This window comes from Rattus norvegicus, chromosome 15 (assembly GCF_036323735.1).
Source record: "Rattus norvegicus strain BN/NHsdMcwi chromosome 15, GRCr8, whole genome shotgun sequence".
NCBI lineage: Eukaryota > Metazoa > Chordata > Mammalia > Rodentia > Muridae > Rattus > Rattus norvegicus.
The window spans coordinates 784668-810349 of record NC_086033.1 but is presented as its reverse complement, the minus strand read 5'-3'; the positions used below and the strand labels follow the sequence as shown (position 1 = coordinate 810349).

General features: G+C 41.6%; 1 protein-coding gene across 33 annotated transcripts in view; it reads right to left on the bottom strand.

Moving 5' to 3' along the window:
- Positions 1–25682, bottom strand: part of Kcnma1 (potassium calcium-activated channel subfamily M alpha 1) — a 706053-nt gene that overhangs the window by 246768 nt on the left and 433603 nt on the right. For all 33 annotated transcript variants that reach the window (XM_063274699.1, XM_063274700.1, XM_063274706.1 and 30 more), the window contains exon 6: positions 3307–3382. In XM_063274699.1, the coding sequence (XP_063130769.1) occupies positions 3307–3382 (76 nt within the window). The remainder of the gene's footprint in view (positions 1–3306; positions 3383–25682) is intronic.

Sequence of the window (25682 nt, the reverse complement as noted above, 5' to 3'; positions counted from 1 at the left end):
CCCTTGTTAACTTACAGGTTAACTTGCCCTAATTCTGGCTACACAGTCCCCTGCCTGTCCTCCTGCTCCTTCTTGCTCCTTCTGTTGTTCTCTTAATTATGCCCCCTCCCCTGTCACACTGCTGTGTCCCATTTCTTTCAGTTCTACGATAACTAAGCAATGGACTTCAGACTGGCAGACAATCACTACATGGGAAAGTCAGACAGGATTTTTCTAACAATGAGGACACAGCTTCCCCACCCAACCTCCCACTATAAAGTCAGAGTATACAGCACTCACAAGAGAATCTGCCCAAGGCCAAAACCCTAGAAACCTGGGGCTTTATTTCTTGCACAGAGCTTTGAGAAACAAGCTTGGATTGCCTGAAAGAAGAAGCAGGGCATCGCTGGGCACCCCATGAAGAAAGTGACCCCCATGCTTCTAGAGTTCCTGCAGCTAAAGGAAGTATTTCTTTGGACCTGGAGATTTGGTCTCTGCCTCCTTACCCTAAACTCGCCCTCCTTATGTCAACATATTTAGGAGAGAAGAACGGCTCAAAGGTCCCACAGGTGTCATATTCTCTTACTGCATGCTTTCTACACATATCTTGATTGAACTGAGCCCCATGTTCCTTACCCTTCATGTGACCATCCCACAGGCCCACTAGAATACTAGAATGAAAGACACTGATTTTTCTCAGGGTTTTTTTCTTCTCCTCAGGAAAGACCCTTCCTCCTTCACAGCTCCTACCACGCCCAAGCAGCGACTTTCTGTGCATCCCAGACCTGGGCTCACTCCTATTCTAACACCTATACTCTGGCAGGAGGTCTAGTTTTATGTTCCCACTCCCATGAGACCTCTAGTCACAATATTTGTTGGGGCACACACCATCCACATTCACTTTTGCATACAGAGATGCTAACCTTAGACTCACAGGGTTCACGTGGCCACCTGGTTGTAACTGCCAATAGTAGGAACCCAGAATATGCATAGTGTAGGGTTCTGAGGAAAGACATTGTCTGAGAGTAGAACCTCCTATATGGGAAGTGGGGGTCCTGAGAAAATGCTGTTTGAGCGCTAGGATTGCAGATAACCAATTGCTGCTTATGTGCTGGAGAGCTGCTGCCTCCCACCCCCCCAACCCCTACCCCCCACCCCCAAGCACAGCCTCCTCTTCTTCCAGTCAGAAACTTCTACTCTCTTTCTCCTTTATATAGAAAATAAAGCAGCATCATAACTACACAGCTATGAAAAGGCTGCTCTCCAAAGCTGCCATATCAAACGTCTGAATCTAGAAGAAAAGCCATCTTTGCTGAGTGGCAGGAAATGGGTGAGTGCCCTAGCACAAGGTTGGTAAAAGATACTCAGATGGCACATTGTGGTCATTCACAGAGGAACCGCATGGGAAGAAGAGGGCGGGAACACTATTCTCTCTGCATTATTGCTAGGATCTTCCTAGAATCTCATCATAGAACAAAAGTTTCATTGATTTATGAGGTCAATGATAAGTAGAAAAAAGAGACCCGAGGACATGTGAGAGTATGTGTATGTTTCCATTACAGCACCCCCACCCCACCCTAATTCCTGCTAGAACACAAATCTTTAGGATAAGACCCCAAGTTTGGTACTGGTCACTCACCAACTCTCCCTGGGAGGGGTGTTGGGAGGTCGGATCAGCCTTGTAATACAACTTCAGTATACGTTCACACTAGATAGATTTTTTAAAAATAAATAAAAGGTCTCCCTCTGTGGGCCTGGATAGGCTGAAACTTATTATATAGAACCAGGTAGCCTCAGATTCACAGAGATCCACTTGCCTCTGCCTCCCTAGTGCTGGAATTAAAGGACCTAGTTAGATATGCTAGCTTTGTTAATCACTTCTATTTCAAAAGCAATATAAGCCTACTGCACAGAAGATCTATAAAAAGGTAAAACTTAAGGGTACATTTACTCAAAGGACATTTTAAAAATCACTACCTATGAATGTTATTATAAATCAAAAATGGAGAAAATAAATTTTTACCTCCAAAGATAAAATATAAAGGGATCAGGCATAACTTAAGAGAGCTTTGTGGCTCTTTGCACATTTTGACCTGTCTATAAAAAGTGAATTTTATCTCTTATTGATACAAATGAATAATTGGAAAGGGGGATGATATGCACTTAAAATAAGGATCAGGGTTGGCGATTTAGCTCAGTGGTAGAGCGCTTGCCTAGCAAGCACAAGGCCCTGGCAAGGCCCTGGGTTCGGTCCCCAGCTCCGAAAAAAAGAAAAGAAAAAAATAAATAAAATAAGGATCAATAACAAAATAAAAGCACACTTGCTAGAAATAAGATTCAAGAAGCTGGGTTCCAGATTTCACACGTAGGAAACCAACCGAACCCAAAGCCCTTGAGCAGCGGGGACATTAATTATACATGGCACAGCATAGAGGTGTCCTGCTTTCTCTCACCCATCAGGCACATTAAGGCCAACCAAAGAGGAAATGGAGCATTAGAAGAGGTCTTCTTAAAATGTAATTTCCTAGCAGGGTTTACGAGCTGCAGTCACTCCCTGTTAGAGGGCTCCTAAGCCTTTTATTAGTGTGTTGACCAACAATGGCCAGGTTTGAGGCCAGCTCTGGGCACCGACAGGTCATCAGGCAGGGGATCCTTTAGGGAATGTCTGGCCCTGTCTTAGCTGTGTTTTCCAGATCAGAACACAGTTAACAGAGGCAGCCGTGGTGCATTTGACTGGAGGTTTTTAGGTTTTTCGCCACAAGGCAGTTTGCAGAGCACACCCTCAGAGTTCTCTGGATATAAAGCAAGACAGCTCAAACAGACTTAGGAATGAAAGGATTTTCTGTTTGCCATATGATCTTTGTGATTGCCTGTCAAAGAAAAATTGTTTCTCTTGCCTTTATAGCCAAGTTCAATTTCTTATTTAGTGGTAACTAAAGGAGTGTTTAGGACCTGGTAACAAGGACTTTCCAGGCAGTGAGCAGGTCCATCCCTCATCCACGATGGATGGATGGGGCTCTCCCAGGATGCCTATGTTGCAGACCACCTTGGTGCCTAGATAACCAGCCATGTGACCTTGCCAGACTATGTCCTCTTTCCCACATGTAGAACCGCATCTCTGCCTTTCTCCTATATCTCCCTGACCCTGCAGAAGAGAACACTGCAAACCGTACCTTAGTAGTTGAGCTCTCCAGTTCTGTGCTATGTCACTCTTCCTGTGAGTAATGTAACTCTATCGTTTTTAACACAATGAAAACAGATGCACTTGGTATTTACCACCCTGTCCTAAGGAACCAGACGGGCAGAGGACAAGAATGAGTAGCTTACCTTGTTTTAAGGATATTCAGAAACTGCAAAATTTCTGAAAACTGAATCAGTCTGAGAGCTCTTAAAAATCTCAAGCCTGGAAAAAGAAACAAAACAAAGATGTTACTTCTAAAGCTTGATCGTCGTGCTCACAGCCTGCCTTCTGAGATAGCAACTCTCATCTATTCAGGGCGTTGTGTAGACCTTATAGAAGATGCATGCTCCAATACCTTGGACCTGTCTCTTCATTTGGATTCTTCACTGGTTTAATCTTAGCTGGTGAATGGGCTTGCCAGTTAAATGTGAGCTGTTTGAAACCACATAAGAGAACACACTGGTGGAGGGGGCCCTCATTAAGAAGGATCTTCTCCTCTGGTGAGCTCTGACGTAAAGCCCTGTTTCTGAGCTACCCAGTGGTCTGGCAGAATTTGGGTCTCTGAAACATACTGAGAACTGGGATCACTCAGGGTAACCCTTGAGCAGATTAAGAATAAATCGGATCATCTTTGAGATTTTTTTTAATCTTTATTTTCAGCCCTGATAAAATGAAGACTATAGCCCAGAGAGTTGCCCATGTTCTACAATATTTTATATTTTCTCCCAGTTAAAAAAAAGAGACAAGAGAAAAGAAAATAAGTACAGAGCAATAAGATACCACACTTCATAACTTTGGAATTCAAATTTTAACAGTTCCATTTTCACTAATGCCAATTATTATTATTATTTTTTTTTTGCATCTCTGGCCTTCTTGATTGGAAGAGTTGTAACTTCTAAGTGGAGAGGAACAACAGTCAGTGAGTTGCTTTAGGTTTTGTTTTTCCCCCAGAAACGGGGTCATACAGCCAGGCTGACCACAAAAAACGTCACTCCATAGTAAACTTCTGATCCTCCAGCCTCCAGTGGTAGGGTTGCAGAGGTACTCTGCCACAGCCAGCTTCTTCCTTTGCCTCTCCTTTCCATTCTTCAAGGGTTACTTTATTTCTAAGTCATGTGACAAAAATGATCTCAGTCAGCCATGGATCTTAAGACCTTTACCACTGCTCTGGAGAACTGCTTACCAAATGCCATCTGCAGGCTTTAGGGAGCCCATTCCTGATGCATTTCCTCTCCTATGTTTTCAAAAGCATCCCAAGTGCTAAGTGTGGCCCTGAACACAGTGGACTGAGCTGGAAGCTATATGTACAGCGTGAGAAGTTATTCTGTTACCCTTAAGGGAGGTCATGAAGGAAGTTTAATATGCATGGTGAGATGAAGCAAAAAATGAACATCACTAGAGAGCTTTTCCAATCCTCCACAGTGAAGCCCGGGTCCTGGTCGCCTTGAACAAAATGTGCTGTAACTGACCCAGTGTACAATTGTTTTGCTAACAAGTCAAAACTAACCTACAGTCCAGAGGTGGGAGTGCTGGACTTATGAAGAAAGAAAGAGAAAGTGACAATGGTTCAAAGGGAGCGTTTCTCATCAGAAAAGAACCCATCCTTGGGAATAAGACATGATTTTCAGAAAGCATGTTCCTACTTTTCTAAAGATTATTTATATAGTTTTTATCAACTGTAACAGGCAGGCATGAGAATCAAGCTAAGGGAGGAACGAGGTTTGAAAGCTGAGAACACAGTCTTACCAGAGTGCTGGAAGGCTGTCTAACACTGCTGGAATCTGAATTTGAACACACATTGCCTCAAAAGAGTGAAAACAACGTTGAGGTTTGGTCTGTTGTTGTGTATTGTAGTGCTAAGTGTGGCCCCCAAGACCTGGATGCCCCAAAGACAAAAGGGTCCTTTCCCTCACGTAGACCCAAGAAAGGTTATGTGACCTTGTCCCCAAGTTATTTCTGATTGGTAAATAAAGCCTATAGCTGGGCAGAATTGAGATAGGGGAGTCTTAGTATTCCCACCTTGTGGTCATAGGAGATCATGAGGAAGGAGAGAAGAAGACAGAAAGAGGAGAAAGACACCATGGGTTAGGAGTCAGGAAAGCCTGGCTCTGAGGACTGACCAATTGGAGTTAGGAGCAGCCCAGATGAAAAATAATAAGTAAGAACTCAGGATTATCAATAGGAAATAGATTTCAATAGCATGGAGGATAGATATCTACCTGACATTAATGCTGATAAAGCTGTATTATACATATAAAGATCATATGTGTCTTTTATCCAGAAACTGAATGATCAAAGGTGGAGGTAGAAAGCTTGGATTGGGATTAAATTTTTTCTACAACAACAAAGAAGCAGCAGGTGGGGTCAAGGGAGGACTTAATGCAGGTAAACAGCAATGGTGTAGAGATCACAGAGACCCGACAGGGGAGTAAAAGGAAGGACAGACAACTCTAATGTCAGAAGCAGTACCAGAATGCAATAGAAAACGAACTATCTAGAAATGAAAAAAAAAATGGCATGAGATTAAAAGAGCCAAGACAGATCTGTCTGCCTGTTTGTTTCCACATTTCAAGTATAATAGTCAGTTAAACGCTGAGTATAGGCATCAGACTTGGGGAGGATATTAAAATAGGAAGTGTGAAATGCTCTCATCTAAGTCTTAAGTGTTCCCCTGAAGCTCACCTCTGAAAGGCTCAGTCCCTGGCTGTGGTACAAGTGGGAAATGGGCCTCTAACAGGTGAGGCCTTACAGGGAATGTTCTGAATGGCGATGTTGGTACCCCAGCCTCTTCTCTTCTCCACTTCCTAGCCTCCTCTAGGTGAGCAGTTCTGTTCTAGCAAACACTGTCCACCATGGCACTGAGTCCAAAGCCATGGCCAAATGATCATGTACTGAAGGCTCCAAAATTACAACCCCCAAGTCCAGCTTTCCTACTTCTTGGTTGTTTATCTCAGATGAAAAGCTAACACTCATAACACCTGGGCAAACCTCCAATTTTTGACAAACATTTTTTGAAAACTACTCAAGTAGCTCTGCAAGACTAAAATCAACAGCAACAAAAACATTTTTGAATAGCCCATCTTTGATTTCTCAGGTTGTGCAAACCATTTGATAAATCATTCATTCAATCAATTAAATCAGGTCAGACATAAAAGGTTGGAGAATACAGTTTCAGACTTCAGGTCACTCAGTGATCTCACATTACTATGTCATAAAGTGACAAATACTGAACTTGAAGTTGTCAGCTGGGACAGACTCGCTAGCAACATGGCGCTGTTCCTGGTTTAGCTACACATGCTATTGTTTGTATGTGTGCACAGTTGTGTATGTATATATAGTTTGTTGAACCAAATACCACTGCCCTAAACTTTAAGTTGAACTTTTTCCTCATATTCCTAAATGCTGGTATTTGCAGATTGGCACATACTACTGACTTCCAAGAATATAATCGAATGAAGAATTTTCTTCAGTGGATGTAGGTGAATATGAAGCTAGGAATACAGGGAATGGGGAAGGCATAGAGCCTACCTAGATCATGGTTCGCTTTAACTGCCAACTTAACACAAACCTAGAGTCATCTGAGAAGAGCGAGATCAGCTAAAGAAATGTCCAGATCAGACTGGCCTGTAGCCATGTCTATGAGGCATTCTGCTAATTGTTAATTGCTGTAGGAAGGACCAGTCCACTATGGGCAGTACCATCCCTAGGCAGTAGGCTTGGGCTGTATAAGAAAGCAAGCTGAGCGAACCAGAGAGAAGTAAGCCAGTAAACAGCATTTCTCTATGGGTACTGCTGAAAGCTCCTTTGAGTCCATGCCTTGACTTCCCTGGATAATGGACTATAAAATGAAAAACCTTCCTTTCCAAATTTCTTTTGATCATAGTATTTATGACAACAACAGCAAGCAAACAAGGACAACCTATAATCTTGTTAGGGAAGCCTGTTCAGCTAGCCCTGAGTATCTTCCTAACAGGCGCTACCCAGAAGACAGTGCAAAGCCAATAGAATCTATGGAAAAGAGGGCAGACACTTGGGCTCTCAAAGAAGTGTTCCTGGACTAGAGAATACAGGAAGGTGTCTACCCACAAGAAGAACCCCAGGTACTGGGAGATAAAGATTCTTAGGAGTTGAAGAGAGAACAGCTTGTTTCTTTGATGGCCTCTAGAGGTCACTACCTTAGCATTGTGTCTCACTGACAAAAGAAAAGAGTCCTTTGTGGGATAAAAACATCAGATCTCAGTGGTCTATAGCCTAAACCCTTCAGTCAATAGTTCACAACAGTTCCTTAGTGGCTTTTTAACCTGGAACTCTTGGGGTCTCTGCGCAAAATTCTCTCTTCACACAGAGAAGAGTCAAAGCTCTTTAGACACCTAAAGTAACATCATGCTGGGATTTATGTATTTCAAAACTCAGTCTCCTGTTTGTACTGTTGTTTGGTGGGGAGGGGGTATGGATCATTTAGGAGATAAAGCCTTGCTGGAGGAAGTATATCAATACGCAGGATTTGAAGATTTATAACCTCACCTGCCTTCCCATTTGTATATATTCTCTCTCTCTCTCTCTCTCTCTCTCTCTCTCTCTCTCTCTCTCTCTCTCTCTCCTACATTAACACCTCTTATCCTCTGTAAGTTGCTTCTGGTCATGGCATTTTATCACAGCAACAGCATGGTAACTAATACACACTCATCTTGACCTGGCATCTTTTCCTTTGATTATTTGGTTTTTTTTTTTTTGTTTTTGTTTTTTTTTTTGGTTCTTTTTTTCGGAGTTGGGGACCGAACCCAGGGCCTTGCGCTTCCTAGGTAAGCGCTCTACCACTGAGCTAAATCCCCAGCCCCTGATTATTTGTTTTAATCTTCCTGCATGTGTACATATGTGTATGATGAATGAGTGAAGGTAAGAGTATACGTGTGCCCCAATGTGAAGATCTCTGTGACTTGCCAGCCAGCCAGTCTAGTGCAGTCTGTGAGAGTCAGATTCAGCAAGAGACCTTGTCTGAAAAAAAAGAAAGATAACAAACTAGGAAAACACCCAATGTCAACCTCTGTCTCCACACATTCATACACAAGTGTATATACCTACACACACACACACACACACACACACACACACACACACACACACACGGCATATGATTATACTGACAACTTTATTAGTTAAAAAATGATATTAAAATAAAACAAATGTGTATTATTGATCACCTATGTTTTTTATTATTTCCTGTATATAAAAAACTTGTCTGTAAAAATCTTTACAGCAGAGGAAAACATCTAAGGATAGTATATCTCCAATACTACATATGTGATACATTATACATACCCATGTAAGCAACAGGCCCATGTTTTATACCCAATCATGTTAAACTGTACCCAAACCCCAGACTTGTGGCCACTCCTCTGAACCAGATCATCATCAGACCACTGCAGCTCCAAACTGGGTTCACAGGAGCTGTACCATTTTTCTACTGGTGTGGCAAAACATCATGGAAACAAACAATGCTATAAAGAAAACTTGTGTTTTGTCTTAGCTTCTGAGGTCTTGCCACCCATTTTTAGGTCTGTAGTAGTGAGCTAGTTCAACATCATGGGGGTTGGAGGAGGATTGGTAGAAGAAGCCTATTTGGATCTCTCTCTCTCTCTCTCTCTCTCTCTCTTTCTCTCTCTCTCTCTCTCTCTCTCACTGACTCTCTCTCTCTCTTTGACTGTCTCTGTCTGTCTCTGTGTGTGTGTGTGTGTGTGTGTGTGTGTGCGCACACGCACGCATGTGTGTTGTAGTGTGCATATACACATGGCTACAGAGGTCAGAGATTGACAAACATGTTAGTTTCTGTTAAATGACTCAATTTTGCTGTGAATAACATGTAAACATGCAGGTACAGCTTAATTGCTGTGCAATTCTGTTCATATAAATAGACTATGGGCACTAGTTGGCTACAGCTGCTTTGGAGGCATTCAGGTCTTATCTAGTCAGCAAAGGAGTGCACCAGGTTTTATGGATGCTCCCACTCGGCCTGAGAGGGTCTGTGAGGGGCCTGATGCTCTGCACTCTGAACAAGCTGTCAGTTAAGGCTGGACTGTTGGTCAGGAGATCACACTGAGGTACCAGCCTGTGGGTCAGCAGTTCCTGCACCACACAGCTATATCTGCAGGCTGAAGAGTGAAAGCCAGCACAGGATATTCTAACTTAATAGCCAGGGGTACAGTCAGGGGGCACAGAACATTTTAAATCGCAGATTCCAAGATGTTTGGGAACCTCTGATTTGGAGTATCTTTTCTTTTTGAAACTTCAATTTACCCCTCCATCTTGACACATTTATGTATGCTGCCTAAAGCAGCATGCTTTATTTTGGCATGGCCCCCCAAACCCCCCTATATCTGAGTAATTGCTGAATCATTGTAAAAGCCAATAAAACCAATAATTCACCCACTCCGCATGCCACCTGTATATGTAAAGTCAATTTTTGAGGAATATGCTGTTTAGTTGCCACTTAAAAAGAAATCAATGGTGTAATGTGTTATTACTTACAGCACAGAACATTCAGTATTTGGCAGAGACTCAGTGGGGGGATGGTCAATGGCATGAATAGCACTTATTTCATGTTTATGGTTAATTATTAGAAAATCTACATGGATTAACCGTGGTAAGAATTCTGAGTCATCTTATGAAGGCAAGCCATAGTAAAGAAAACAACAAAATCAAGACTAGATTATGTACTTATAAAACTGAAAATTAGGCTACTGGAGACTGTTCTAAACACAGAAACTTGGGAACTTCAGACTAACAAAGGAAACCATTATAGGTGAATAACTGAGAAATGAATTGAAAAATACAGTGATTGCTTCCCACTCAAAGATTCCATACCCATTTGATTCATTTTTTAAATGTAAAAATATACTTCTTGCAATAGATGCAAGAAAGCAAGGGGCAGAATCTCATGGTTCTCAGAAGAAATTGCTTTTGCCAAGTGATATAGACACTGAGTTAACTAGAAGAAAAATAATTCCAGCAGAAATGGGATATAAGATGCAGTAAAAGAAAACATAAGAGCAACTGATTGTGTGTGGAATGAGTTTTTAAAAATAAATAATAAATAACAGTAATCTAAAGTTAAAATCCCTAGGACTACAGGAAAAATGAAGTAAGGAAGTGAGAAACCAACAAAGACAGCGATGCCAACATTGATGTGTTGCTTCCTTCAAGGGAGGGCATCCTGGGATATATGTATACCCACACACATATTTACACTCATTACTCAATAAACCAATCTTTAATTACAACCATTGAACAATTACCAAAACTGACCACATTACTTGGCCACAAAGATATCATACAAAATTCAAACCACAATAATCATCTAAGTTAGACTGTTTACCACAAATAATTAAAAAATAACAAAAGAATAAGAGAAATAAATAAACAGATCTGAGAATCATGGCACATGGCCTTGAAGCCCAGAACTTGGGAGGCAGAGACAGGCAAGTCTCTGTGAGCAAGAAACCAGCTTGGTCTGTATAGAGAGTTCCAGGCCAGCCTGGGCTACACAGTGATTCCTGGACTTAAAAAACAAGAACAAAAAAGGAAGAAAGGGAAGGAGGATGGATGGAAGGGAGTGATGTAGAAAGAGGAAAGGAGAGGTGGAGAGAAGGAAGGAGGGAGGGAGGGAGGAGACAGAAAGATGAGTATACAGTAGAGAAATATTCGTATATGAGAAGTTAGTATTTGATAAGGAAATAATCACAAGTCAAGTGTGAGATTAATTTTTAGGATATCTGGTCAACAGCTGCAGAGAACTTCAGTCACTTTGTATCATAACTGAAAACAACTCAAAAGAGCGGTTAAAATACAAACCTAAATACTAACGCACAGAAAAATAGTGAAACTTGCACACTTACTAGATCATCTAAAATGAGAGATGAAAAGAAGCTGAGAACTTCTGAAATATCAGGTTCACGACTATGAAGTAAGATCAAATTTCTGCAAGTTTTAAAACAAAGAATCCCAGCTAAAAAATGGGACAGTGATGGAAACAGTGTGACAAGGATCATGGTAGAACACACACCTAGCATACGCAAGGCCCTTGGCTGAATCCTTAGTACTCCAAACAGCTTATTTTTTAAAAAAATAATTTCTTTGACTGTAAAAAGTACTCGAAACAAAAATCATGAAGCAGAAAATATAACTAAGAAAGTGCCATTTGAATCAATTATGTTTGGTTGAAGTGGAAGAAATTGTATTCCATGCAAAACTCAAATCAAAACAGACCAAAAAGACTCAGGTGGAGAGCCAAGATTAAGAACCACCCATGCGGATGGACAGATTTTAATGTGTTATGTGTGCACAATGGGATACAAAGTAAGCATAGGAGGAGAAGAAAAGCCTGTTTGGATGAACAGGGAGGATGCGACACTACGTGAGATAAGCAGATGAGGAGATGTAAGTACTGTCTGGTCTCACTCTTTCACTGAACCTGAAAAAGTCAATCTCATTGAACCAGAGACTAGACAGAGGTTCCCAGAGGCAGGAACAGCTCATAAAATTTCAGCTGGGCAGGAGGAATCAGTTCAAGAGCCACACTGTACAATGTGCTGACTATAATCAATACATGTGCTGTGAAGATGCTTTTGAAAGGCTGAAAGAAAAGGATGATATTACACAAAATGCGGTAAGCACTGTATTCATTACACACCACAAGCACTATCTTTGAGTTGTATTTAGGGAGATGACTCGGCAGTGAGTCTTATAATTTGAGGGTGGAATTGATAGAGAACCTTTTTAGAAGTAATTCAACACTATGAATCAAACTAATTCCATTCCTGCTAATAAAGCCCAAGACATTACAACAAATACTGTAGGAGCAAAGATATTCATTGCAAAATTATTCATTAAGGAAAACAGAAAGCAGCTTAATACTACAAGTAGATCTCCTTAAATCCGGCACGTCTTCTTTACAGATATTGTACATGAAGGGACATGCTTGTAGGGTGAAGTTACAGGAGAACATGGACATTAGAATGGCAGGTATCAGGAGGTAGGATGGGCAAAACCAGGAATCGTTTAATTCCTACTTGAACTCTTAATACCAGTCCTTACACCCATAGGTAAGTGTAGCTCTGAGCCCTTATCAAAGGAGCTCCCTTTGCGGCAGTCAGAAACCATGACAGAAACCAGTGTGGGTCAAACTGCAGAGAGCAACCAATCATGCGGTTCCTGTGCCCAATGGATACAGCACAACTCCTCCACTCAAGATGCAGGGAGCATTACAGAAAAGTGTGGAAAGATTATAAGAGCCAGAGTCCCAGGGAGTCATCTGTGCTAGTGTGTTTTCTAGAAATCTCCTAGAAATAAGGGAACCTACATCTATTATGAATCAACAATATGGATTCCTAAACAGAGCAAAAACTACAAAGATTCTTAGTAGACATGCTAACATACAAGGGGGAAATCTTGTAGGGCCCTAGACAAAGAACTATAGGCCAGGATTTAGTCACTTGGAGCCACTGGCTCTAGGTAAGGAGGCCCCTCAGTCAGTGTTATCCTCTCGAAGGGTTAAAATCGGTGGCCCAGGCATGACTCCTGTTAGAGTCACCTGAGAACTGAGGCTATAGAATCTCAAGAGTAACTGCATTCAGATCAAGAGATTTAACCCTCTCTTAGATGAGGAGTTGGAAGAGATAAACAGAAAAATGGGTAATTGATTGTTCATTCATTGTTCTGGGATCCTTAGTATCCCAGAAATTCTATAGATTTGAGGTCCCAAGAGAACACAGGGCAGAAATCACATGAGCAAGCACATCTGGCCTGAAGCAGAAAGCCTGTCCATCCTTTGCAATTTACTATTTCACTTTCCACTCTGTAATCTTTAAATCCAAAGCTGGAAGGTTCTAATAAACCTCTGTAGTTCCCAATCTCTGCAGCCCCATGCAAATCCCAGAGTGCAATTATTTTTGTGGTATCTGACAAGGTCACTGTCATCTGGCCTTGCAGACTAGGGGAGGGCAAGTCAAAACTGAGTACCAGAGTGAAAGGGGCTGTTCCTCTGCACAGGGAGGATCTTCCAGGGTAGTCTCCCATAGTTCAGCCATTACAGGTTTACCTTGTATCCTTAGCCTGGGTGCTGCTAGGGCTGCCTGCTTTTCTGTTTCAGCCTCCAGTTAAACTCATGCCTCTCCTTCCTAGGTGGAGGTGTAGGACCTGTGTTTCTCACTCCGAAACACCCCTAGACCTTCATTTGTCCTTCCAGAAAATGTGTTATATAAACACTCCTTGCCTGTGTAACACGCTTAACAGTCTTTTCCCACGAAAATATACCAGACTGCTTTGTTCTTTACATTTCTCAGCCCTGACTCCTGTCTGACAGACACTAAACATCAGGCCACAGTCACAGTGGGATCGACACCTATCCATTGATCCATTCAATGACTCATTCATTCTCCACCACTCTGCCCTAGTCAATGAAGGCTCAAGGATGGTGCATCTGCTTCTGGAGTTTTCTAAGTCAATGTAACTAAGTCTGAAAACTGGTCTCCCTGCTTCACTTAGTCCGCCAACCCACCAGGCGTCTCTGCTGCCTTATAGAAAAGACAAAGTGCTTTTCTGATATTGATAAAGAGTGCATGGCCAAAACACTCACAGGACTTCCATCTCACGGACGGTCATTCTTCCAGCCTTCTTTTGCACTAGAGGGCTTTCTGCAGCTTGTTCTTTGCTCAGGGTGTTCCCTAAGTTGGGTTTCCAGGGGACAATGTTTCACTGTCCCTTATACTCTGCCTCTGCTTCTCTCTGGAGTGTTCTTCTCCCAATTCATTGTAGGGCTGGATCCCAGAAGCCTGTAGTCAGTCTATCTAGGGCATCCCTTAATTCCATAATGCTATTCATCTTCACGACATTCATCTCCATCTAATTGGTTGTCATATTTGACTCTTGGACCATTTCTTGCCTATTCCTAAGAACAACATTTGCTGGGAACAGGAGCCCATTCAGTTCCTAGCTCACCATTCCCAATAACAGGGGTATCTATGGCCCCCTGAAAATGAAGAAATGCACTCATGAGAAATACACTTAAGAGAAAAGCCAGAAGCACCAGAGAGTGAGTTAAACCCATAGAATTAATCGATAACTAACTATTCCTCGGGCAACAATTTCTTTCCTCTTGAACATCCCATTGCTCATACCCTTCTTGCTAGCTACTTTCACACTGGTCATTACCACTATTGCTTGCTACAGAAGACCACAGCAACTCTGCAATAAAGGGACAGGGAATAAAGCAGGCCAATGGACACAGTCACATGAATATTTTAACTCTAGACAGTTCATCTGAAAGACGTCCTTTTTGTCATTGCTAATGAAAAAGATTGACTAAACTCACCCATCACTTGCTTGCTAATTGGAATTTTGCTAGGCATAATTAGATTATGCAGGGTTATTTGAGCTATGCCTATCTGCATCAGAATTCTAAGCTAGGTTCCAAGGGGACAATATTTCATTTTAAAGAAGCTTCTGGTACTGCTGATGTTCTGGAAATAGAGCTAAAACTAGGAAATTTTTTTGTCTGAAAATGTAAATTTAAGCCATTTATTTGAAACTGTTATGCATTATAGATGGTCAGACAAAACCAAATCCCTGTTATTGGAAGGTAGTTGAGAAAGAAAAATCTGCCTAAAGGTTGGGCTCCTACCGTGCACAGATAATGAAGCATCATACAAGGCAAGCAGGACTGCACTGCCAGAGCCCCACTAACAGACGGAGAAAAGTAAACTGGTTATCTGGGAAAGAAAGCGCCATCCATGCCTCTTCAGAAAACACTGAAATCCACATTAAAAATTACTGCCACTTAGTAAGGAAGGTAGCTCTAGTCACCTGCCAAATTTTCCCACGGGCTCTCTTTAAAAGCACAATAACATTCAAGAGTTAAATCCATCGAAAGTGGAAAGCAGAGATTTAAGTCTTGCCTGGCACATTTTGTTATGACAACAAAACAGGAAAAGGAGGTTGCTACACAGAGAGAGAGAGAGAGAGAGAGAGAGAGAGAGAGAGAGAGAGAGAGAGAGGAGACAGGCACACACACACAGACACACACATCCCACATGAACATGCACACACGCACACACACACACAATACACACCCACACGCATGGGCATGTGAACACATATATACACCATTCACATTCAGCACACACAGACACATACACACATACATACACACACACATACATACATACATACATATATATATATACATACTTGCATACATACACACCAATAATTCCTTAAATGCTGTACTGCAGAAGGGCATTGCCTCTGGGAATATGGCATACTTTCGAAGAATGACTACAGTTAAGAAGAACCTTACCCCAAGAAGCACAAACCCTGCCGCAAGCCACCAGTGACTGCCAGAAGTTCTCTGGTTCTTCCTTCTCAGAAGCCGCTGGCCCAGACCTCACTCTGTAGCCTTTGTGGAACAAATCCCCCAGAGACTTCCTGCGACGCCTGCTAGGAGTTTGCACCTCTGTGGTGGTGCTGCTGGGTGGATGATGGTATACCAGAATTTTACTGGGGATCATGGTAGAGGTAGAGAGGAGGCCTGAGCCGTAGACTCTCTTTAGGTCTGTTCAAACCCAGGCCGATGTTCCAGAAAAATCTGGAAGGAGTTTATGCTCCTCTGACCTGTCCTGCAGACAAGTTCTTTTACCCTACACAGTGTATTTCAATAGCATCTATGTCCTCTCCTATCACCAACCCACTTGCAAGTGGACTTAGAGGTGCCAGCCATATCAGGAAGGCTAGAGAAGGGTGGGGGGATGCTCAGACACATTATGTCCTACAAGCTTATCCATCAGCTTCATCCTGGGAATTACCATGTAAGCGCCTTTGGACATGGCTTAGGAGATGGGAAGAGAAAAAGGCTATAATCCCTCAAATCAGTTGCTACAGAACAGGGTATGAGAGGGACTTCCACTTGATGTCCACCAAGTCACTTCTTTTACGTTAGTGACCTTACTTGATACTAATCAGGGGCTCATAGGAAGGACATGTTTATAACATGTGCTACACGGAGAGAAAAATGGAAAGACCCCCATCTCTTCTGTCACACCCTATTTTTACCAACATACCTCAATTATGAAAATTCTCTTCTAAGAAGCAGTAGGCTGGGAAGGCATTCTGCTTGCCAGAGGGCAGTGACCTGAAGTCTCCCTATCAGTGTTCCTATCACATTCCCCAACACTCCCTGTCCTCAGCATGGACTCTCCGTACTAAACTAGTTTTAGTTTCAGTCTCTCTTCCTTAAGCTATGTGCTCAAGCTCTAAAGTCAGTTAGGCAGCAGCATTTACAGATTCTGGCTTTAAGGAGAAAATTGGGTTTAGGTGAATCCATGAAGGTTGAGCTTCCAGGATGTAATTAGCACCCTTTTAAGATGAAACACCAGTGAGGGTATTCCTGCTTCCTTTCTGCCACCTGAGCACTCTGTGAGAAGCCCTTCCCCTGTTGCCCTGATTTCAGACTCCAGCCCCTAGAACTGTGGGGAAATAAATCTGTGCTCTTAGAGTCAGTTAGTCCACGGTGCCATGGCAACCCAAGGAGACTGCATCTGTATCTCCAGACCAAAGTAAACACAGAAACACAGCAGCCACAGCAAGAAGGAAAGCCTGAAATATAAACAAGGGAATACTAAGATTCTGTAGCTTACCACAATTGGTCCCCATCACTGTTTCCAGACCTCTAGGAGTGTTAAAATAACCAGGTGAAATGTTCATCCTAGGTTAGTTCTTCACCTAGCCACTGAGTATAGAGCATTTATGACACATGGAGTATTCTGTTGGATACTGAGTGATTCTATAATCTAAAAAGAAACGTAGAAGTCCAGGAGAGGTCAAATTATGTGAGAGAGGAGAATAGAAAGGTTCTCCTCCTACAGTGTGGCTTACTTAATGATTTGCTTCAAGTCTTCTGTTTGCAGGTCATATGTGCATGTTTTATGTGCATGCCACATAAATGTGTATGTATGTGGAACATGTTGAGATGTGCCTACTAGAAAAGGATTAACATTTTTTTCTGAATCGTAGTAACAGAGAGGCAGTTGAATAGAGATAGCAAAGCTAAGGATGGTGCCACATGCCTTTAATCCCAGCACTCAGGAGCAGGGACAGAGGAGGGGCAGGGGCAGGGGCAGGGGCAGGGGCAGGGGCAGGGGCAGGGACAGATCTCTGTCAGTTCAAGGCCATCTTGGTCTTCATAGAAGGTTCCAGGCCAGCCAAAGATATGCAATAAGAGTCTGTCTATAAATACATACATACATACATACATACATACATACATACATACATACATACATGAATATACATGAATGACATGGACTGAGAGAGACAGTAGCATAACAAATATCCTAAATGTGGAAGAAATGGCCTTGCTCTCTTGGCAAAAAAGACAAAAAACAAAAAACAAAAAAAAAACAAAACAAAAACAAAACAAAACAAAACAAGAACAAAAACAAAAAAACCCCCAAAACTCAAGGTGTATAAGATGACATAAAAATGTCAGGAAGCTAACTTTGCAGCACAAAGAAGTCAGAAATGACAGGCAGAAATTTAAGCCCTATGGAAACTAAGGAAATAATAAAAAATATGAAGAACATTATATATATAATTTTGACAACCAAATAAAAGGATTATGTTCCATTAAAAGTACAAACTGATACAAGAAGTACAAAACCTAAGCAGCAGTAAGTTTTCTTTTAAAATTCCGAATTTCAATTAGAAGCATACTCGGCAAAAGAAACCCAAAACAAAACATACAAACAAACAACAACAAAACCCCTTCTGATTGAGTTGATTTCTATTGAAGAGATCTCTTAAGGAAGAAATCTCTTAATATTTTGGAGAGAATTACACTGGCCTTAATGGGTTCTTTCAGAGAACAGAGGAAAATAAAATGTCACAACTTGCTTCATGTACACAGAAGGATCAGGATGCCAAAACCTGGTGAGGCCATTATTTATTGATGAGATATATTGATCTGCATATTTAATAAAATTCAAAACTTGTTAAAATACAAACCATGGGCTGGAGAGATGGCTCAGTGGTTAAGAGCACTGACTGCTCTTCCAGAGGTCCCAAGTTCAAATCCCAGCAACCACATGGTGACTCACAGCCATCTGTAATGAGATCTGATGCCCTCTTCTGGTGTGTCTGAAGATAGCTACAGTGTACTTATATATATTAAATAAATATTTAAAAAAATACAAACCATGAGAAGATATTTATGATAAACTGATATATCAAATAGCTCCTAGAACTATAAAATAAAACTAGATAGATACAACTAGTAATTCATTACAATGGCTAAAAAGTAGATAATAACATCTTTTACATATAACTATACACATTAAATGCTTTTTATTCTGGAGATACCAGAGATCAAACCTAGAACTTTGCAATAGACAAGTACTCCAGCACTGAAATACAGCCACACCACACTCACCATGCAAATTAAATACAAGGAGAACCACACCATTCTCTACCCAGGAACTTACTCTCAGCAGTTTTCTCTATCTATATATCAAGGCTCTAGTCTCCAGTCTGAGACTTACAAAATAAAAACAAACAAACAAACAAAAAAACCTCATCGATAAATCTGAGTTTCCTGAAACTTTTAAAAAGGAGAACCCAGAGGGAGAAGCCATCTGCCCCAGTTCTAGGGAGACTGAGGCAGGAGGATCATGAATTTGGACTAAGCCTGGGCAACCTGTCTCAAAAAATTATAAACAATCAAATAAGAAAACATATGGATGATTAAAAGAAACTTCTCTGTCCTATGCATATGTCCAAGAAGTGATGCCTCCTCTCTCTGAAATGTATCTATAAAGAAAAATAACAATAATAGCAAAAGAACCAAAACCCAAACCCTGACCTATACACAGACTTTACACTCTTCCTCCCAGCACAAAGTACTTCCCTATAGCCTCTGTCCCAGGGAGCCCCAAGAGGCTTTGTTTCTGAAAACATTTGGTTAACAACATGCACTGGTGACCTTCACCCATAGACCTTGTGTTGAAACCCCTGGTCTTTTCCTTTTGTACCAGATTTGTTTCTTTAAGAGAAGGGTGGTCATGACAAAAGTACAGGAGAATATTCATTCATCCATTGAAAAAATATTAATGAAGAAATGTATTCCGATATGGTTGGCCGCTTCAGTGAAGTCATACTATCTCCCCAGACCGTGTAAAAGTGATAGTACATTGACTGTAGATTATTATTACAAAGTTATTCAAACTAAAAAAGAGGAAAGGCTTAAAATCTGGGTTTAGAGATTTAAATTCCAGCTTTGGTTTGACCCTGGTATTATAGGTCTGTATTCATAGCTACTTAAAAGTCTGAGGCAGGAAGATTACAAGTTCAAGGTTTGCCGTGCATACATAGTAAATTTTAGAGGTTAACCTTGGAAACTTAGTGAAACCCTATGTCAAAATAAAAGAAAAATTTAACAGAGCTAGGAATGTAACCAAGCAGTAGGGTGCTTGCCTTTTACATGCAAAGCCCTAGGGACAGTATCTGTCAATACCTTATACTGAGAACAAACAACAACATTGATTAAAAAATAAAAAACTCCATCTCAGCCAATATGTGGGAATAAACTATGGTATGTTCCTTCAACTCAAAGTAACCCAGTTTCCCTGACTATGAAATAAAAATAGAAATAGTAACCTGATGCATAGAGCTATTGTAAGAGACAAACCAACACATCTCTCTCCATCACAGTTGTCCTTGGTACATAACACAAGTGGTCCAGATACACTTGCTGCTGTTATTAATATGAAGTAGATATGTGTCTGGGCAAGCTGGCGATACAAATATGAATTACTATTAAGTAGTTCTCAAGCAACTTCTCGCCTTGTAGAGAACTGTATTTAGCTAGGCTAGTGCTGTAGTTTAGATGTGAGAAGTCCCTCAAAGATCCATGTATTAAAAGCTTTGGTCCTCAGGATGGCATTACTATAGGCAGTGGAACCTTTAAGAGGCAGAAACCTGGTGAAGGGACTTTAGGTCACTGGGAACAAATGGGAATCATGGGACACTATCTGGGTTCTTCTTCCTAATAGTTCCAAGCCATGGAGTGAATGGTTTTGGTACATGCTCTGTCACAGTGTGCTGCCTCGTCATAGACCTAAAAGCAATGAGTCATGGACTGAGTTCCTGAACCATGAACTAGAAATATCAGGTATCTTGTTACGAAGATGATCGCCTCAAGTTTTATTTTAAGGCAATATCCACCTTAGCTCTCTTTCCTTGAATATTCACTGATACTCTTTTAAAGAGATGGAATTATGCAAGAGGTAAAGTCTAGGGTTAGACAATTATACTGAATTCTAGCTCTGATCCTCTGTGAGAATGAAGGCTGGTTCTATGACATTTGCAAGCCTTCAACTGATAAAGACAGCATTATTTTCTAAGGATAAGGCTGTGAGGACTAGTGGATCTCATGTGTGTTTTCAAATGTCTCGCTATGTAGAACATGTTACATGGTCACTCCTGTTCTCCAGGATCCCTTGCAGGTGGTCCACTTTCCTTGGGTCTGATGGATTTGGTCCCTACTAAAACAAACATCTTTCTGAGAGCTGTTGATCATGGTGGGAAAGGAATGTGGATAAAGGAAGAAAGCATAAGGGGAGGTGGGAGGCCAATTCTGAAGCTAGGAGTGAACTGATAACCTATATCCACTGTTGGCAAGTGAGTTTTATGCTTAGCTAACAAAAAAAGGAACCCAATATCTGTGGTTTGAAGGAGAGAACACAAGTGTTAAAGCCAAATCTATTATAGTCAAACATGTATTCCTTGTGCTGTGATTTATTTATTAGAGTTCCAGTTCAGTCAAATCCAATGCCTTTGGGTCAATCTCTTTTCTCTCTCACTAAAACCAGAGACCAAGAGCCTGTGTTGTTTGCTCAGCCCTCAGGATACAGGGATACGAGGAAGAATAAGCTTCTCTTCAATCCTTGATTGAACTATTCAGGAGCCTCTTGCCCCATCTCCAGTGGCATGGTTTACCCATCCCTCCAGTCCTCCTCCCCTTCCCCTTTGCTCTATCCTTTCTCCCTCCTAAACAATAACCCCCCTGATTAACTGAGTACCTGGTTAGGGGTGAGGAAATCATATTCAGTACATTCTTCCCCCCACCCCCTTCTTCATCAGGTGACAATGCACATCACCAACTTGCTGGGCCTGGCTGTTTCTACTGTTTCCAAGGAAATGGCCTGAGAGGCACTGTGTGGACTGGCACAATATGTGTGATATTGGGGATAAAAGAACCTGGACTCATCCAATCTCTTCTCCTCTTCCCTGAGAAATCAAGACAAGAAGTGGAATAATCCCCTCTAATCTGATTCCTGTAGGGAGCCCCAACTGGGAAGCTGACACATGGCCCCAGGCTTCCCTCCGGACTAACATTTGGACCTATAAGTGACAGATGGCCATCTGAGACCAGTGAAGTACCCATAGATTGGATTTTTGAGATCCGTACTTCAGCATACTGCAGGACCCAAATATATCTACATGGTTAAAAACTAGCAAGAACAATGACAAACATATTTGTATTATAAAGACAAACCCCAAACTTTCTAAATGCAGGAGGGCTGGATGTTACTAGATGTCTCAAAACACGGAGGGGAGTGAGAAGAAAGCACTTCAAGAACAAAATTTAAGGAGGCATTCTGTCTTTCAGGGTGACTCTGCACTTGAATAGTCCTGAGAGTGGGAGCCTCCTTAAAGCCTCCATACAGGCCTTTCCATTGCACTACCCTGGTCTCACCTTGCCTGGACAATGAGTCTAGAGTGGAAGTTTGTGTCTAAAATGGTCTCTCTCCTCCTGTCACCGATGACAAGGAAGAAGAATATTGGGTGAAAATAATAATGAACAGGAAAAGCCTATAACACCAATCGGACAATCAACCTTATCCTAAAATTAAATTCAAGCAGAATGGCTGTGCCAGAGGCTTTGAATAAAAACTGAGGACCTGGGTGAATTATGGCTTCAATTACAGTTTACAAAGAGCAGAGGTGATCCAAGTGGGAACTCTTGATTTAGCTTTCTCTGTTAAAAAAAAAAAAAAAAAAAAAAAAGATGGCAGAAAGCAGAACACTGAAACTTGGGCCAGAAGAAACATTTCGCAAGAGCCTCAGGTTATAGGATTCAGCTCAGTTTAATTCTGATGCTCAAAATTAACTTTGGGTAAACCTGGGAAATGGACATGGCATGACCTCTGTTGGGGGGAGGAGACCGATTTGACAGGTGTTGTCATGGTTGACTCTGCTAGAGTTCTGTATTAACACCATCAACCCAGAAAATCCAAACTAGATGCATATGTGTGTGTGTGTGTGTGTGTGTGTGTGTGTGTGTGTGTGTGTGTGTGTGGAGAGAGAGAGAGAGAGAGAGAGAGAGAGAGAGAGAGAGAGAGAGAGAAACAGAGCAGATAGTGAGTAACCCTAACTTTACACATCATATGTCATTGACCACAGCTACTTAGCCTTGCCTTAGGAATGCAAAAACTGACCACAAACAATATAGGCCCATAAAATGTATTACCTCACATAGGTTGGTGGTTCCAAGTCAGCCAACAGGCCATAGTTTGTGAACTTTTGATGAAGGTGATGCTTAGAAGAGAGAAAGGAGTGACTAAGAATCAACAGGTGCTTCCGACTTCCCTAAAAAGGTTTTGGGAATGACTACCTCTTGGTAACTCCTTCTTTTGCCTATAACATATTTATTTCAATACTACTTTGAGGTCAGCAGCAGTCAGGAACTTTGCATTTACTTATAGTAAGTCAGCTTGCTGAACTGGGGTGATTCACCTCTGATTTCTGCACACAAGAACTTTTGTACTATCTTTGTAATATAAAATGTAAAAGGAAAATTGGTTTCTTGCAAAGGATGGGTAGCTCCCTCTCAAAACCTCTTGCTGGGGTCAAGGCTGCTAGTTGGTCGTGAATATGTTAAAAGCATACTCCACTTGGTTCTAACCAAGATTAAGCTAGGTTTCAAGCACCCACATGGTGTCTCACGACTATCCACAACTCCAGCTTTAAAGACTCTAATAAGTTCTCCTGCCCGCCCAGGTGGAACCAGGTAAACATGGAGTATACATATGCATACGCAGGCAAAACATAAGCATAAAATTTTCAAAAAAAAAAAACAAAACAAGCTAGAAGCTCATTTTCTTAATTCTAAAGTCTTTATATCATGTATTTATTTAAGTAATTGTTTTTCCATATAAGTGTACAACTTTTATTTGTACTCATATCACTAAAATCCACTTTTTGGTGACATTCACTAACTGAATATTAAAGTTCTGCTTACTGGTGCACACCTGTAATCTCAGCACTAGGGAGACTGGGGCAGCAGGACCCAGAGACATAGATACACGGATCTCTAAATAAATGCATGAAGTGTTTTTAGGAACAATGAAATAAACATGCAATGGGCTCACCTTTGTTATTAAATGTTCTCTATACTTGTTTAAGCAATTAAAATATTCTGCTAGACAGCTTCTTTCACTGTTGGGGTGCTGTGTTCAAACCCACTAAGCACTACCTCAGAAAATATGCACGTCCAATCACAACCTGCATCCTGTATCCTAGCTAGCCTCTGGGTACAAGGAGGTCAGGAGTCTTGATTTGAATGACAGGTTCCATTAACCAACAAATCTGTCTGCCTCACCCATTCAGTGATGATGGGGCCTGGCATTTCTATCCTTTCACGGAACCAGTAGGAGAGGCCCAAGAGTATCGACCTTAAGGTCATGTGGCAACAGGTGACATCTCAGATGTCCTCATGTCTTATTACCCCACTGATGAAGATGGATCAGTCTTCAGCACAGACTATTGGGCTTTGTGTACAACCTACACAGGTCAGGAAGAATCTCACAGATAAGGAAAAAAACTCCAGAAACTTGGCTCAGACAATGAAAATGCCTGCCGAGTCATGATTTATGTGGGGATGAATAAGGTACATTTACTGCTCTATCAGTCTAGGTAAGTGGAGCCGCCCCTCCCGCCACAGTGGAACTGTGAGTGTAAATGTATATTGCACTCCTGTTGTGGTTTATACTGTTTGTGTTACCAACAGCCTGCGGTGTAGGCTTGCAAATCAAATCAAACCACCATTATTCTGGACTGATTATCCAATTAAAGGATGAAATAGGCCATCCTTTTCTTTTTCTTCCATCACATGCCTGCATGGGACTCATTGTGCTGACTGCAAGAAGAACTGAGGAGGAAATAAACACACGTGTGCATGTCAAACGGTGACCAAAATAGGAGAACATGTGGAGCTGGAAGAAATGAATTGATCAGCGCTAAGCTGTAGCGTTCATATTACACATTCTTTCCTGAGATCTGCTCAGTGAGAAATACTGTAAGGCATGGTGGTGTCTCTTAAGAAGCATACATCGTAATCCCCGCCCCCAAGCAAATAACAATAATCAGTCACTCACTGGAACACATTCTTGTGTTTTAAGAGCTCTCAAAAAAACCTGCAGATATTGCAAAACCATAGGGCAATTGGCAATTCAAATTTCTTTGCATGAAATTCTTTGATCAGCATTGCCGAAGGAAATAAAAAGACAATCAAAAGTAAACTTGAGGTCTCTGGTGACTATGGCAACTGGAAGAAATCAGTGGCCTCTACGCTCAGGGGTGCTTCAGCACAGGGTGCTGCCTTCACCAAGCCATGCTCACCCTTTATGATTAGGTTTCAGAGGCAGGAAGGACCTGAGAGTTTGGGGAATAGATGTCCTAAAAATGTCCCTTCTAAATCTGTCGTAGTTTGGATCTGGAACATAGCTTAAAAGTGCTTGTGGCGGGAGAAGAGTGAACACAGGGTCTGCCCATCTTCCATCCCCCAGCAGTGAGGTTACTATGTGTGCTGCCACACTCAGCTTTGACCTTGGTGCTAGCAATCCATACTAGGTCCTCAGGTTTGTGCAGCACACACCGCTTTACAGAATGACTCCCCAGCACCAAGGCTTATATGCTAAAGCCTCGGCTGCCAACATGTGGCATTACTGGGAAGTGGTGTAGCCTTTGGGAACTGAGGCACCTGGAAGGCTGTTTGATCCTTGAGATCTTGCCTTTGAAGGGGCTATTGAGGCCATACCCCTTTCCTGTTTGCCTTCTTTCCCAGTCACTGGAAGGTGAACCGTTTTGCTTTGTTGAATGCTCCTACACAGATGTTCTACATCCCCACAGGTTCAAAAGCAACCGAACCAGCAGGTCATGCAATGAGACCTCAGAACCTATGAACCAAATAAACCTTTTGGCCTTGAAGTCGCGTATGTTAGGTGTTTTGTCAAAGCAATGAAAATCTAACACAAGATCAAATTTCTCTACTCACGCAGCTCTCTGCTTCAGAAGGTCATTTGACCCACAAAAAATATTAGTACTAAACATAGCCAAGGTATAAAAAAAATTAAAAACACTCCCATAAACCTGCAGTTTCTATGGCTCCTTTGCAACTGGGAACAAAACAAAAGCCTTC